Consider the following 13,513-nt stretch of genomic DNA (forward strand, 5'->3'; position numbering starts at 1 on the left):
AGGAAACTGCAGACAAAGCTGGGAGGAGTAGAAGCAAGAAGCTGCTCCAAGAAACTGTATTGAAAAGTTTGCCTCCATCTTTACGTACATTGTAGCCTCTTGCCATGAGGAGCTGTTTTTTGCCACATTTTTGAAAAAATCCTGTAGCAGAAAGCATTGGCCTTTTTCTTCCCGCATAGGTCTGCTCAGGAGTACCAAGCACCCTAGATTTCCCCTGGTAATGCCAGCACTACGTTATTTGGTTAAATTGTAATTTCTCCCTATTGATTAAGTTGTGACATGAGTAACAGTATCCCCACTGGCTGTTGTTCCAGCAGGATTATGGTAGACACTGATACTTTGTGGTATGAAATAATGTTTCTGCATCATTTTGTGGAAGTTTCCAAAACAAAATTGTGTTTGGATTGTCTGGCAAGGTGATCTGAGTAGCTGGTCTGGCAGTCCTTGTGTGGCTCGGGGTCTCATGTGGTGTGGCATGGGGGCTAGAAGGTCTGATTCTCAGGGAAGAAGCCTCATATGGAGAGAGTGTGGGAGGAAAACCGAACCATTTCCTCACAAATCTCTGGAAATTCAGGGAAAGTAAATACTGCATTTATCAGTGTGCGCCATGCAGGCTAGCATGAGAGTCCCTACTATTCATCTGGGTCTGCTTGATTGTTTTAGCTTTAAAAGGAGGGGCACGGGGAACTAGAGCACCGCAGAGAAAGCCTTTCTGAAGTTGCATCATGACTGCTTTGTACAGCATTAGAAGGTTTTGCTACTGGTAGAAGGTTTTTGCTAACAGGAAGAAATGACGAATTACTGTAGGGAAAGTTGAGACATGGCTGTGGGATTTTTGGCAACTCTTACTGATTTAAACTCTTAGTGGGTTAGGACTCTTGGACCTTACACACAGGTCCTGCATTTTCTAAGTTTTAGTTCTCAGATCAATTATTGCTTAGCATTATAAAGCATCACCAGTTTTCTTTATGTAGGGCTTTTTGGTGCCTCAAGGAATCTTGTGGAAGTGTCACCAGGAGTTGGCATAATACTTGATGACTTTATGATTAAAAAGGTGTAGCTTTAAAAATAATACTACAAAGGTGAAATACTTTTTATCTCAGTGTAATATTGAAACAGCAAGAGTTGAGCTGAGTATGTGGGATCCCTCCTTTGTTAGGTGCTCAGATTCTCTAACAAAAATTGTGTTGGGATGCAGTCTCCATGCTTGATGTTAGCAAGATGGTGATGCCATTTCTCCACAGGTGAGCAAAGTTAAGTCAGCTGGGTTTTGGTTGTTTTTTAAACTCTGTATGCATGCAAAGAGTGAGTGTAGGAAACCACCATGAAATGGGTTTGTCAGAAATGTTTTTTTAAACTAATTCAGATGACCAGAAGGGGAACTGCAAGCCTTAACAGGTTTAATTTAAAATTACTGACACTTGAAAAAGACCAGCCCACTCATCCACTCCAAATCCACAATGTGATTTAGTATTGTATTCTGCAAATCTACAGGGCTTGTGTGCAAATAAAATATGAGGTTTTTTTTTGTTGTTGTTATTTTGATGTATTTTAAGGTCTGTCTTATAGAGGAAACTAATTCTTGCTTCCTAAAATGTCTTGAAGGCAGAAGTCATGGTGTCAGGATATGTTTATGCAGTCAGCCAAATAATATACTTCTCCCTTTTGAAGGCAAATGTAAATACAGCAACAAAAAGATAGTCTGAGCCATGAAATATTTTGACTTACATGTATGAGCTGTTTGTGATGTAGCGTTAAGCAATTTTCAGAAATCAAATTGAGCTGAAATTTGACTCTGTGCTATGGCTTTTGCTGTAGGTGACTGAGACTTTGGTGGTGAATTGGACACCCTCCTGTGATAAAACAAACCTTTTTGAACTGGATTGAAGGAAAAAAAAAAAAAGCCATTCTTAAAACATTGTGATGGTTGTAACAGAATTTGTGTAGTAACCGTTGCTGCAGTTTGTCAGTTAAGCGTGAGGTTTCTGGACCATAATCTGCCCATCTGGATTTTTATTTTTAACCGTTTTTGGCTATGAATCTCATCAGTCTTATCCAGTAAATGCTAATGAAAAAGTTCTGTTGCTTATTTGTCTTCTCAACTGTTTTGTACATAAAAATGTCATTCTGTGGCTTAGGGCTGATGTAGGCCTCCCCCCAATTCTTCTTTTTGCTTTCAATGTGGTCTTATATATGTCTGGTTTTGCTACCCTGTGACATTATTTTCAGTGTAATTTCACTGCTGCAAAATGGTTATGGGATCCAGACAGAGTTGTGTAACTCTAGCTGAGGAAATAAGAGGTATGAAAAAGTCTTGTAAACACAGATCCCATTAGAGTTTTTAATACTGTTAGTAAGCTTATGAGGGTAGTAGCAGTGGAGGAGGAGGAAGAAAACAGCAAATGAGAAGCAGACCTGCTCTTAAATAAAAACAAAAGATATTTAGTTGATAACTTTCCTTCCTGAGAGTTCTGCACTATTGACAGGCAGTAAGAAGGGTAATGTGCAAATTTAACAAGTGAATTACATAGGTAGAAAACCACAACTGAGTAACCCTGATAGTTCTTTGTTTGCTTTATCCTGTGAGCAAATGCATGTGCTAGTGATTCAAACTGAATTTTGATTTCTTCTCTGGAGCATTTTGCTTGTTCGTTGATCATTTAGTTCTCTCTAGGGCTATGTTTTCAGTTAGGGAAAAAAAAAAAAAGTGTGTGTGTATTTTCATTCTTGCACAGTGACAATACCATCCTGCCATACAACCCTAGTGGAGAAAGCTGTATTTTTAGAGTTTTTCCTGTGGCTAACTTTGCCTGAAATACCTGATGATTGCATTACAGTGCCCTGTCCTTGCTGGCTTTCTAGATCAGTTTAGCTGTACTTGCTAGCCTGTTATAAGAATGTTTTAAAAATACAAAAACACTGAGAGAAAACCAAAGGAGCTCTCAAGTCGGAATGCTCCCCCCAGTCATCTTTTCTGAGCAAGCCTGATTAACCATCAATCAGCGGCAGTGTTTGTAGCATCCTTTCTCCATTGCTTGATCCCTATTTTTGTCTTATTTAACCTTCTTGGTCTGTCACAGTGTGTGAAAAACTCACACAGACGAATTCCACCAAAGGCTACTGTTCTGCATTTGTTGTTGGAGCTGGCTTTGTGAAGGCTTAGGTGTTTTGCAGGGAATTGGTTTGCAGCGGGTAGTATCGGAGAAACAAATAGCTGAAACCTTATTCTGACTTGGTACAGCAGGTGTTCTGGTGTAAAGGACTTGTTTATTTTCTTAAGATTGGCGCTGCCTGAATACTTGAGGAACCAGGAACAGGTATCTTCAGACTGGTTTCCTTAGTCTGTAAAAGGAAAATAAACTACTTTTTAGCAGTATTGTGGTTTGCTTGATTTTTACAAGGAATGTTGTGGATTTTTTTCTTTCACTATAAATTAGCATGGAATTACTAATCTGAAGCAGAGGAATGCTAATTGAGGACAGCTGGGAGTCAGTATTTGAATATTGCACTATGTCTTCAGCTTTTCAGATGCTTCATTCTGCACGTAGTCAGGCTAGACCAGGACTGGGTATGGATGCAGGTCCTTGTGTCTGTTCAGCTGTCAGGGTCTGACGTTGCAGGGTCCTGGTTCAGTCTTGGGGTCCTCACCCCTGGGCTTGCCAGTTTGGTTTCTTCTCTTGAATTGTGTTTGGGGCAAGAAAATTCATTCTTGGTGCCTGTTCAGTATTTGGCATGTCTGCTGGGCTGCCCCAAAAGCACCCATTAGCTCTAATTGTGCTGAAGCAATTTGTGATGTGTGTGCTATGAACACCACTTAGACCAGCTACCGTGAAATGCGTTACTAATTGTAAGAAACAGAATACAGTCCTGAAAGAAGGCATCTTGAGTGAGATTTTTCTTCATTACCTAATGTGTTTTATTAGATAGTCAACTCTCGGCTTGTCTATCTCATCTTTCTTCTGCTACATGGTGTAGCTTCATAGTTGCTCCAGCTGTTCATCTGTGAGCCGTTACAACAGAATTTTCTCATGCTGTTCAGTTTAGTTTGAACTCTTTTATCCCAAATATTCTCTCCTCTCTGACCCATTTTGGCACGAGTGTTTAAAGGTGAATGCTTCTTCTGTTGTTTTAAGTGCTTGTATGTTATCTCTCTCTACATTTAAATCTGTTGCCTATTTCAGTTGGGGTGTTCATGGTAAGTATTTAGTTTCCTACTGGAGCTTGGTGGTTGTGGTTCAGTACTTCATGTGTTCCAAGTAAAGTCTTCATATGTTCCAAGTCTTAAGGCACAGACTAGAGCAGCTGCAATATTTCTTCTACTCAAATGGAGAACTTTTCCTTTACATCTCTGAAAACACAGCTATCATTTTTGTGACTGCATTATGAAGCTTAGATTTCGTTGTGCTTAGTCTGATTTGCTCCTCAGAGTGTAATCCCAAGACTATTCGAGGATGCTCTTCATATTCCACCATTTCTATGTATTATGTACTTGTGCATTGTAGGTGTGCTGAGATTTTAATAATGTTGCCTGAAGTTTGGGAGGTTGTATGGGACAGGCATTAGCTACCCATCTCACAAGTCTGTGCTTGGAAGCCACAAAGGAGCAAATGGGCAGAAATGTACCCTTACTGCTTACATAGGCTGCAAGTATATCAGGTCAACACTTCTGACGAGATTCCCTTTCTGATCACTTCGTAGGGCTGGGACCTACCTGGGCAAAATGTTAATGTGACAGAAAAATGACTGGTGGTGGGGTGTCTGTGACCCATTGAATCAGTTCTGCCCTTAACTGAACGCCTTGTGGACAGAGCTTTGGAAGAGAAATGCTTTTGAAGGAAAATATCTTATTTTCAAACTTTTGCAACATGCTTCTGTTACATACCATGTGTCTTCTCCTCAGTTCAGAGGTGAATTTTGTTTATTTTTAAAAACACATGTAATGTTTTTTATAGGATGTTGATTATGTGGTAAAATAAGCAGTGGCCTAAATACCTTGGATCTAATTTATGTGAAATGAAAAGTAAATTTGTAATTAAAAAGCTCATGTTTCATTTTGCAATGTTCACCTCGGGGAACTTTTTTTAAAGTTACAATCAGAGTATTTGTCTTTGAGTATTACAGAGTTGAAGACAAAGGTGAAGTTTTCTGATGTTTCTTGCAGAGTTTGAGACTTGAAGGAATATATTCCTTTGGCCTGTACTTCTTAAAGACATCAACTCTGAGAATAAATTTCTAGGAAGGAAAAAAGAACAAGAGAATAAAGTAAAACCAACACCAGAATTTTAGACGTAAATGTAAAAAAAATAGAAAACAGCAAGAAACCAAATAATTTGGAAGAGTTTTTATTTAGCTATGTTACGGTTAAATGTAATGCTTGCTCTGCTTGCCTGTATCTGAGAATTCTTAGCACTTCTTGGTTTTCGAGGGTATCAGAGAGAGAATATATGACTGACCTAAGAGACTCTTTACTGATAGGCACTCAACTAAATAAAATGAGCAGAAATGCTTAAAGTGCGTTCTACAGTAACAGAATTCTTTTTCTACATGGCAAATCCTTTAAAAAGCAATGTAATAGTTAACCATTTTAAAAATGATGTTAGTAGAACAGGTTTTATAACGCCACCACGTACCTCCTTCACTGGTCAAGATTGCACTCTGATTATTTCCTGTTAGTTTTTCTTCTCACTTTAGCTTTTGATACCAGAAGTGCTTCACTTAATTTTCTTCATCTCCTTATTCAGAGTACAGTCGTATTACTTTGTTCCGCTCTGTTACGTTTTGGACTGAAGCCAGCGGGAAAGGTGAGGGGAAATGTGAGATGGGGGCCAGGGGATGGCTATAAAATCAAAGCTATAGACATGTCTCTAAAAAGATAATGAAGCCTAACGTGCCATTTTTCTTAAGGTATATATAACAAAAGCAATGCATTCTGTCTTTGCACTGTGCCTTGTCTGTTGCTGTGAGATTTGTTCACTTGCATTTGTATTTATTCCAATTACATAGAGTTTATTTTTAGGATGTGTGTCAAATGAAAGTAACCCAATGGAAATAATGTAATTAGATAACAAATACATTCATTGCTTGGTCCAGTTGGTTTTCCTTTCAGATCCATTTAATAACTCTTTGGTATTCTCATGGCCCCTGTTTTGTGGATTATTCAAGCAGATTTGTCTATCATAGAAACTCATTTATTGTACTGAAGGAGTAATAGCTCAGTTGGAACATGACCTGTTTTTATGACTAATTGTTGACTGCAGCTTGTTACAACCTACCCTGTATTAGGAAAGCTTAAGCTATGTGGCTACATACACATCCCCATGTCAGTAAGCCCTGCTGGGACAGAAGTTGTTTCCACTGATGAAAATGCATGTTTGTGTGCATAGCTTGTGTTGGATGTTTTGGGGTTAAGGGTTGGGGTTTGGTGTTTTTTTTGTTGTTGTTGTTCCAGCAGAAATAATTATGTCTATGCCAGTTTTAGCTGTTACAAAATGGCTATAAAAATCAAGCCTGTAATTTACATAAAACAGTACCAAAAGGGTAGGATAGTCCCCATCAAAGCTGCTTGTTTCACATGGCAGTAAACAGATCGAGATGTGATTTGTTCAAAATGGTTTGGATATGCTTGATCCTGCTTCTCCCGTAGGAGGTATAGATGAGATGGCCCCTCAAAATCCCTTCCTGACCTGGGTTTTGCTAGGCGTTTAACCTGTAAGTGAGAATGGTTTGAGGTTGCTTATGCTTTGCCTGTGACTTTATTCTTCCAAGACTTGAAATTATTCCTTTGTTCTGCCTGGGTCATCATGTCTGCTTCCCAAGAGGAAGCACTGATTTTTTGCTAGTTTTGCTCCACAATTTAAAATGATCTCCCTTGGATAGATTTGTCTTCCAGATTTGTCAGTTTTGTATTACATCTTTGATTTCACTACTGTATTGTTTTTTATATTAAATTTGCAATCTTCCTTGCTGTCCTTAACTTTTCTTTCTGAGCAGAAGCTGTGATGCTTTCTCCTTTTCTTTATTAGCAATTTTTTTTTTCTTGGCCAAATTTATTATAGGACCGGAGAGTACCTTTTATCTGTTTTATTGATAATACCTTTTGATACATCTAGGTAAGAATCCACCAACCCTGGATTTGTGTACCTAGAGATAAACATTGTGAATGGTTCTCTCTTTGCTTAAGACTCAAAGGAGAGTATTCAGAGTCGATTTTAAGCACACAACTCAGGCTGTCCTGCTGACTGTACAGGAGGCCTAAGGGGAAAAGACCCTCTGATGATCAGTAAGTGTCTTACCTTGGCTACATAGGGCACTAGCCCTTGGAAACTTAGGGCAATTTAACTTCGTAATTTTGGTGTTTGTTTTGTGTGCCAAGTTAGCTACTGTGAATTCACTTGCCCTCAAAGTATCATTGAAAAATTATTTTCTACTTTTCAGTTATTTTCTACTATTTCTTTTCCATTTCTCTTTTTCCTTGTAGAAAATTCAGTGTTTTAGAAAGGTGCATGGTTTTATAGATAAGGTCATTGCTTTTTAGATTATTTTTTCCCCCAGCAGGTTTTACTGCTTTCACCTGATTCTGAAAAAGTCTGGGCCATGTGCTGTGCCCGTCCGACTGTGGGTTATGATACACCAGATAATTGGCCACCTGTCTTCTGATTACTGCTAACACAGTACAGCTGCTGAATCAGTTAATAAGTTCAACACCAAGTCAGCCTGTTACCTTAGTTCGCTGTGTAAAACCGTTGAAATCGAGCTGGCCGACTTGTGCTGGAGCAGGTGAGGAGAGCTCATGTTGTCTTCCCAGTTTGAAGAAATGCTTTCTCAGGAGAGGTAATTTCAGTAACACTTGTCAAAGTATTTTTCTTGAGCTAGTTTAGTTTAGCATGAGAGAGAACAGCCATGTTATGTAATAGAGAGGTTGAGGGGCGATTGCAATGATCGTACTACTGCTCCTAGTACCAGTACTACTCTACTAGTACCACTGAGACCTAGTAACTGTGTGTGTGTCCTAGTCTGTTGCAACAGTAAAGTAAAATATTTTTTAAGAGTAAGGTGTATTGATAAAATAATAAACAGAATGCATTTGCTTTTGTTGCTTTTGTCTGTCTTTAGCATTTCTAATCTAATCTTCTAAACCTAGCATCAAATCCTTGTAAAAAGGAATACCATGTAGGCTGCAGGCTCGCAGCTCTTCGAAGAATGTGCAGGTGTTTCACCTGGTAGTGAAGTCTTTTTTGAGTCTTGTACCTTGTAGAAGCTGTTTAGGTTTTATCTCTTTTCTAGTGTTGTGTAATGAAAGACTTGGATGAAGTGCCTCTATACAAAAAGTGCAGTTAAAACCACAAGAAATACCTCTGCTTTCATTGCTCAGAGGAATTTCAAGCGCTAAAGTGCCTCAGTTTGGACTTTCTGTGGTATCTCCTACTACTGTACTAGCAGCAATGATATTTAGGTTGGCTATGTTGCACTAATTAAAAACAGTATTTTGTTTTGTGTTGTGACGAATTAAAACCAGTAAATTTTTTTAGTGACTTGATAAAAGCTGTACACCTGTTCTGGTTGTCAAAAGTGGAAATCTGATGACTTTTCTGCCAAAATCTTGTTTATTTGCTAGCTGTAGAGAAAGGGACGCTCTACTTTTCTGTCGTTATTCATTTTACAATCTGCTACTTTCACATTTGTGCATGGGATTATAGCGCTGTAAAACAGAGGCTCTGTCTATAACATAGAGTGAAAGTCACTGGTGATGGAGAAACAATCCTGACGGTAAAAGACTGACTCTATTTGGGAGATGGGTGTGCTGCCTAATGAATCTAATTTCACTGCAATCAAAAAATCATTAATGTGGATGTTTGAGAACTATTTCCCTTCCATATTTATGTAATCCTTCCACTTTGACAGGTCTGCTTGGTACTGGGGGAGTTGTTGGCTGCTTTGCTGTGTGCGTGTGCTTTCAAAGCCCTCTCCTTCCCTATCTGTTTCCCAGCTGTTCCGACTGGAGGGTGTCTCTAGGCAGAGGGTGAGAAAGCGCTTACTGACATCAGGGCTTAAGTTTTCCTTTGATATGTTGCCTGGAGGCTGGTGGGGAGGGAAAGCTGAGGGCCAGATTGGTTTACATTCTGGCTTCCAGTGGTGTTTTAGAAGCTGGTTAGGGAGGTGAAGAGACATAACATTGAATATCTGAAACTGAACCAATTAGGCTCTTGGCACCAGGGTTTGGAAGACAGAGGAACCAAGGCTGCTGTGGCGATGGATCAGGAAGTGATCTCAGTGAAGCACTGAGGTGCTTGCAGATAAGGCAAGTCTGGCATTTTGTATGGAGTGTAATCCAGCTCAGAGTGAAGCAGAAACATAAGACTCCCATAGCCCGATTATAAGAAATCTTCAGCTGCCCTTAAAAATGTAAAAAGTGAAGTTAGTTTGGTAGAAAGGCAGTGGTTAAATGTATTTGCATAAAGCTCTTGGTGCCTTCAGCTAAGACCCTCATGAGCTCAGTGTAGTTAGCACTGGACAAACGTGTGAATTCACAGCTGCTTCTGTAAAGAACTAGAAATATAAAGACCGGTATCATATGAAGGGTGGTGGCGAAGGAAATAAAACAAATACTAATTGAAGTTAAAATCTTGCAAACGGTCGAATACTGAATGTTAACAAAAAAGTTGATACTAAGGTTACTGGATAACCTTTCCATTGCCATCTTGTGCATATAGACTGCAATAGTTCTCTGCGCAATCACCTGGTGTTCACAGGATGTTGCTGCCATATTCTAACAGAAATGTATGAAAAATACTTGGTTACCTTCAGTTTTTTCAGGAGACAAAGTTGAAGTCACTGCTGTCTGCTTGGCTAACGTAGCTTTCCTGACAAACTTTTTTGGGAATGTGTACCCATGCCCTTAGGGGGCTGAAAACTAACGTGAAGTTGGCAGGCAGTCCTTCAGAAAATTTCTGTGCTACTTCTTGTCTATCTGAATTGGTCCTTGAGCTTGGTGAGAGAAGTGGAAGAACTCCCTGCTCCCATCTCTTTAGCCTCTCATGAGTTTTATTCTTTGAATGGCTAAGTGTGTTTTGCTTCTTGTCTTGTTAGATGGGTTGGTGATCCCATTGGTGGAACTGTCTGCAAAACAGGTTGCATTTCACATTCCATTCGAGGTGGTGGAGAAGGTTTATCCTCCAGTGCCCGAGCAACTGCAGCTTCGAATCGCTTTCTGGAGTTTCCCAGAAAATGAGGAAGATATCAGGTAATGAATACTATTTCATTGATATTTCAGGAAAAGTTCTGTTCACTGCGAGAGAATTGTTGCCCATTTGATATCCCTTATATTTGCTGCTTCTGCTGTTCTCATGTGTGTTTTGTAATATGTGGACGGATCACTGTGTGATATGCTATGATACGGGGTTTTATTTCAGGGTGAGCTGCCCTGCACACATCCCAGGAAAAGCATGTACACATGCAAGTTTTATGTGTAAATGACAGCAGAATAAATGCACCCTGTAGTTTGCCTGATAGTAACTATTCTGTAGAGTTTTGTCCTTACGTTAATCTTAAGTGGTCTTCTTTCCAGTTTAAATCTATTGCTTGAGTCAAGAGCTTTAACGGCTCAGAAATTTCTGGGGAGGACTGGCTTAGGGTGCTGTGCAAGCCTTTTGTTGGTACAAGTGGGAGAATCGGAATTTGCTGAGTACATCAGTGATCAGAGTGGATACAGTCAGGGATGACTATATTTCTTATGTTTCCACATAAATTGTGTGAGTACACAGTCAAAAACTCGGTGCTTTTAGATCTTTTACCCATGTGTTTATGCTGAAGCTTTTATACTACAGGAGGCCTACCCATGTAACTGCACATTCAGAATTTTTTTGCAAAGTAGTGATATTACACTCCTTTTAGAAAGAATCATCCTGAAAGTTCTCAGATGCATTCATTTAATGTTCTGGTGTAGATGGTGCTGGTGTGATTTGTAAGATCACCTGTGGGGAATCAGAGCAAGCCAGCTGGTTGTACATGTTCATTACTCTGATGAGCACAGATGTGAAAAAACGGCATGTGAGCCTGCATGTAAATCATCTGGAAGTACAAGGATTTTTTACTGTGGCATGCTAACATTGGACCTTAAATTGATTTATACTGTATATAAAACCTTAATTTTAGGGTATGTATGAATTTGTATTTCGGAGACTTAGTTTGGAATTCCTAGAAGAGCCAATGGCAATACACAAACCCAGTTAGGAAGAGACTAATGATTTTTATGGCTGAATTGTGATGCAGAAGTGGCGGAAAAGAGCTGGAAATGTCAACAAAGAATTTAAGAAGATAATACTGTGAAGTATCTAAAAAATTGATTGATCTCGATATATTATGTGTATCTCTTGCAGATTGTACTCGTGTTTGGCGAATGGCAGTGCAGATGAGTTCCAGCGAGGGGAACAGCTGTTCCGGGTGCGGGCTGTCAAAGACCCTCTCCAGATAGGTAAGGACACTGCAGCTCCACGTCTGTAGATATTTCAGATTCCCAAACCCATATCTGCAATGGGACAGCAGTGCTATGACTATGTCCCAAAACAAGCTTTTCTGTCATCCTAGATTAAGCTCCCTGCCCCATATGTTCTTTGTGATGTGGTGAGCTAAATACTGTGTTTATTTCAGCCTCCATCAGCTCAGCTGTGAAACTGAGTGAAAAGCCAGAAATGTTTTGAAAATTAGACCTTTAATCTGACTCAGCATTTTGGAAAAAAAACGTAAATGCCTTTGCCTCCGTAATGCTTAAATTCCACATTGATAAAGAGAACTTGGTTTTTTAGTCATATGATCAAATTAATGCCTTGCCTAAAGTGCATGTATGGCAGAGAGAAAGTTTGCAAGGTTTAATTATTCTTATAACAAAAGGATTGCTTTAATAATACAACTAAAAATACTACTTGTAGTATTTTGGCAAAGCAAATCCCTGTTTTAAAACAGTGGGTTTTATTGCTTCTCCTCACTTCTCGTGTTCTTTTTATGTTTTATGGCTGTAGAAACTAATCTTTCTAAAGAATTGGACTCTGGATTTTTCATTAAAGCCTTTTGAAGTAAAGAAAAATATTGAGCTGGCTTTTCCAGTGTCAGCTGTTAGGAAGGCATTATGTGAAGTAAAGACACTGGTATGTCAAGGTGGGCCATGTCAATCTAACGCAGATGTATTGTTTTTTTCTGCAAGTGTAAGCTTCAGAAATAGAATACTAATTGGCTTGTGGGAACTGAGCCTGGTTGTAATAAGAAAAATGATAATATCAAAAGCTGTGTAATATTAAGGAGGAAAGTTCCTCTATTTTCCTGTGATGAGGAATGGAGACTTCTATGGACCTGTTTATTTGCTAGTACCAGTAATACTTAACTCTCAGTGATCAGTGGAATGAATGAAGTTAGGTGAAGAACCCTCAAGAAAGAATGAAAGTGACTTGTACTGTAAAATTTTGGGGAGAATGAAAGGAGGAGATAGTCATTGAGATAGCAGTTCATCAGTCTTCTGCAATCTACTATCTGAATATGGGGTAAAGCATCTGAAAGGATTTTACCTAGTCTGTTGTCTACTGTAGTAACAGTAGCAGGAATTCTTGGGAATGGAAGTGAAGTACTTGCTCATACTTTAGGTATGTTGAGTTGTCAGTGAGACCAGATAGTAATTTTGGAACATCAACGAAATTGAGCTAAATAGGATTAAACTGACTTTTGAGTGCATTTGTAAGCTCCTGATATCAGGACTGAAATGCTGAGAGACGCCTCTAAGGCATCTGCCGAACTTCAGGAAGGCAAATGTTTGAGAGAGGCAAAATGAGCTAAAATGTAACTGGCTGAAATTCCATAATTCCTGGGACTTTCACTATGTAAAAGGGCAGAGTATTTAGTATACAGTGGTAGGACTGTGCTCAAAACTTGTTTCAATAGTCAATTATAAGGCAAGGAGGTGTAAAGCAGTGTAACTGAGCAAAGGCTAGAAATAGTGCAAACCCTGTGACTGGGGGAGGAATAGGGAAAAAGAGGAGGTGGTAAATGATACAGGGGAGAGGAACTTCTGAAGTACACATATGGCAACTCTGCTTCTTGGCAAAGGATTATGTGCGTGGAAAGGGAAGTAACTCTGTTTAAACAGTAACGTTGTTTCCTCCTTAGTAGAGGAACTTTATCTAATGGAGGGATTTTAACTACCCCACCCCCCCCCCCGCCATGAGTCGCAGCCCCAAAGCTAGGCAGTACAGGTGGGGTGGATATAATTTCAGTTGTCTGCTCCAAATGATTTTAAGGCTTTTGGTTGCAGTTTTGACTTTCATATACTGACAAATGGGAAAAAACCCACAGGAAATGAAGCAGCCCTTGAGAGGGGATTTGATTTGGAGGGGGGTTGGGCAGTGCTTTGTGATACTGTGATCAATAGGACAAAGCTTGAAATGTGTTGTGTGCTCTTTTTGTCCCATTTGCCTTTGCAGTATAAGATATGTTTTTGATTTAAACATAAATGAGTAATCTTAATCATCTT

General features: G+C 39.3%; 1 protein-coding gene across 3 annotated transcripts in view; it reads left to right on the plus strand.

Annotated features, from left to right (window-relative positions):
• The window catches only part of ZSWIM8 (zinc finger SWIM-type containing 8), a 63,126-nt gene that overhangs the window by 14,612 nt on the left and 35,001 nt on the right, over positions 1-13,513 (plus strand). For all 3 annotated transcript variants that reach the window (XM_040607017.1, XM_040607019.1, XM_040607018.1), the window contains exons 2-3: positions 10,087-10,240; positions 11,376-11,470. In XM_040607017.1, the coding sequence (XP_040462951.1) occupies positions 10,087-10,240; positions 11,376-11,470 (249 nt within the window). The remainder of the gene's footprint in view (positions 1-10,086; positions 10,241-11,375; positions 11,471-13,513) is intronic.

The sequence above is a fragment of the Falco naumanni genome, chromosome 9, assembly GCF_017639655.2.
Source record: "Falco naumanni isolate bFalNau1 chromosome 9, bFalNau1.pat, whole genome shotgun sequence".
Taxonomy (NCBI): domain Eukaryota; kingdom Metazoa; phylum Chordata; class Aves; order Falconiformes; family Falconidae; genus Falco; species Falco naumanni.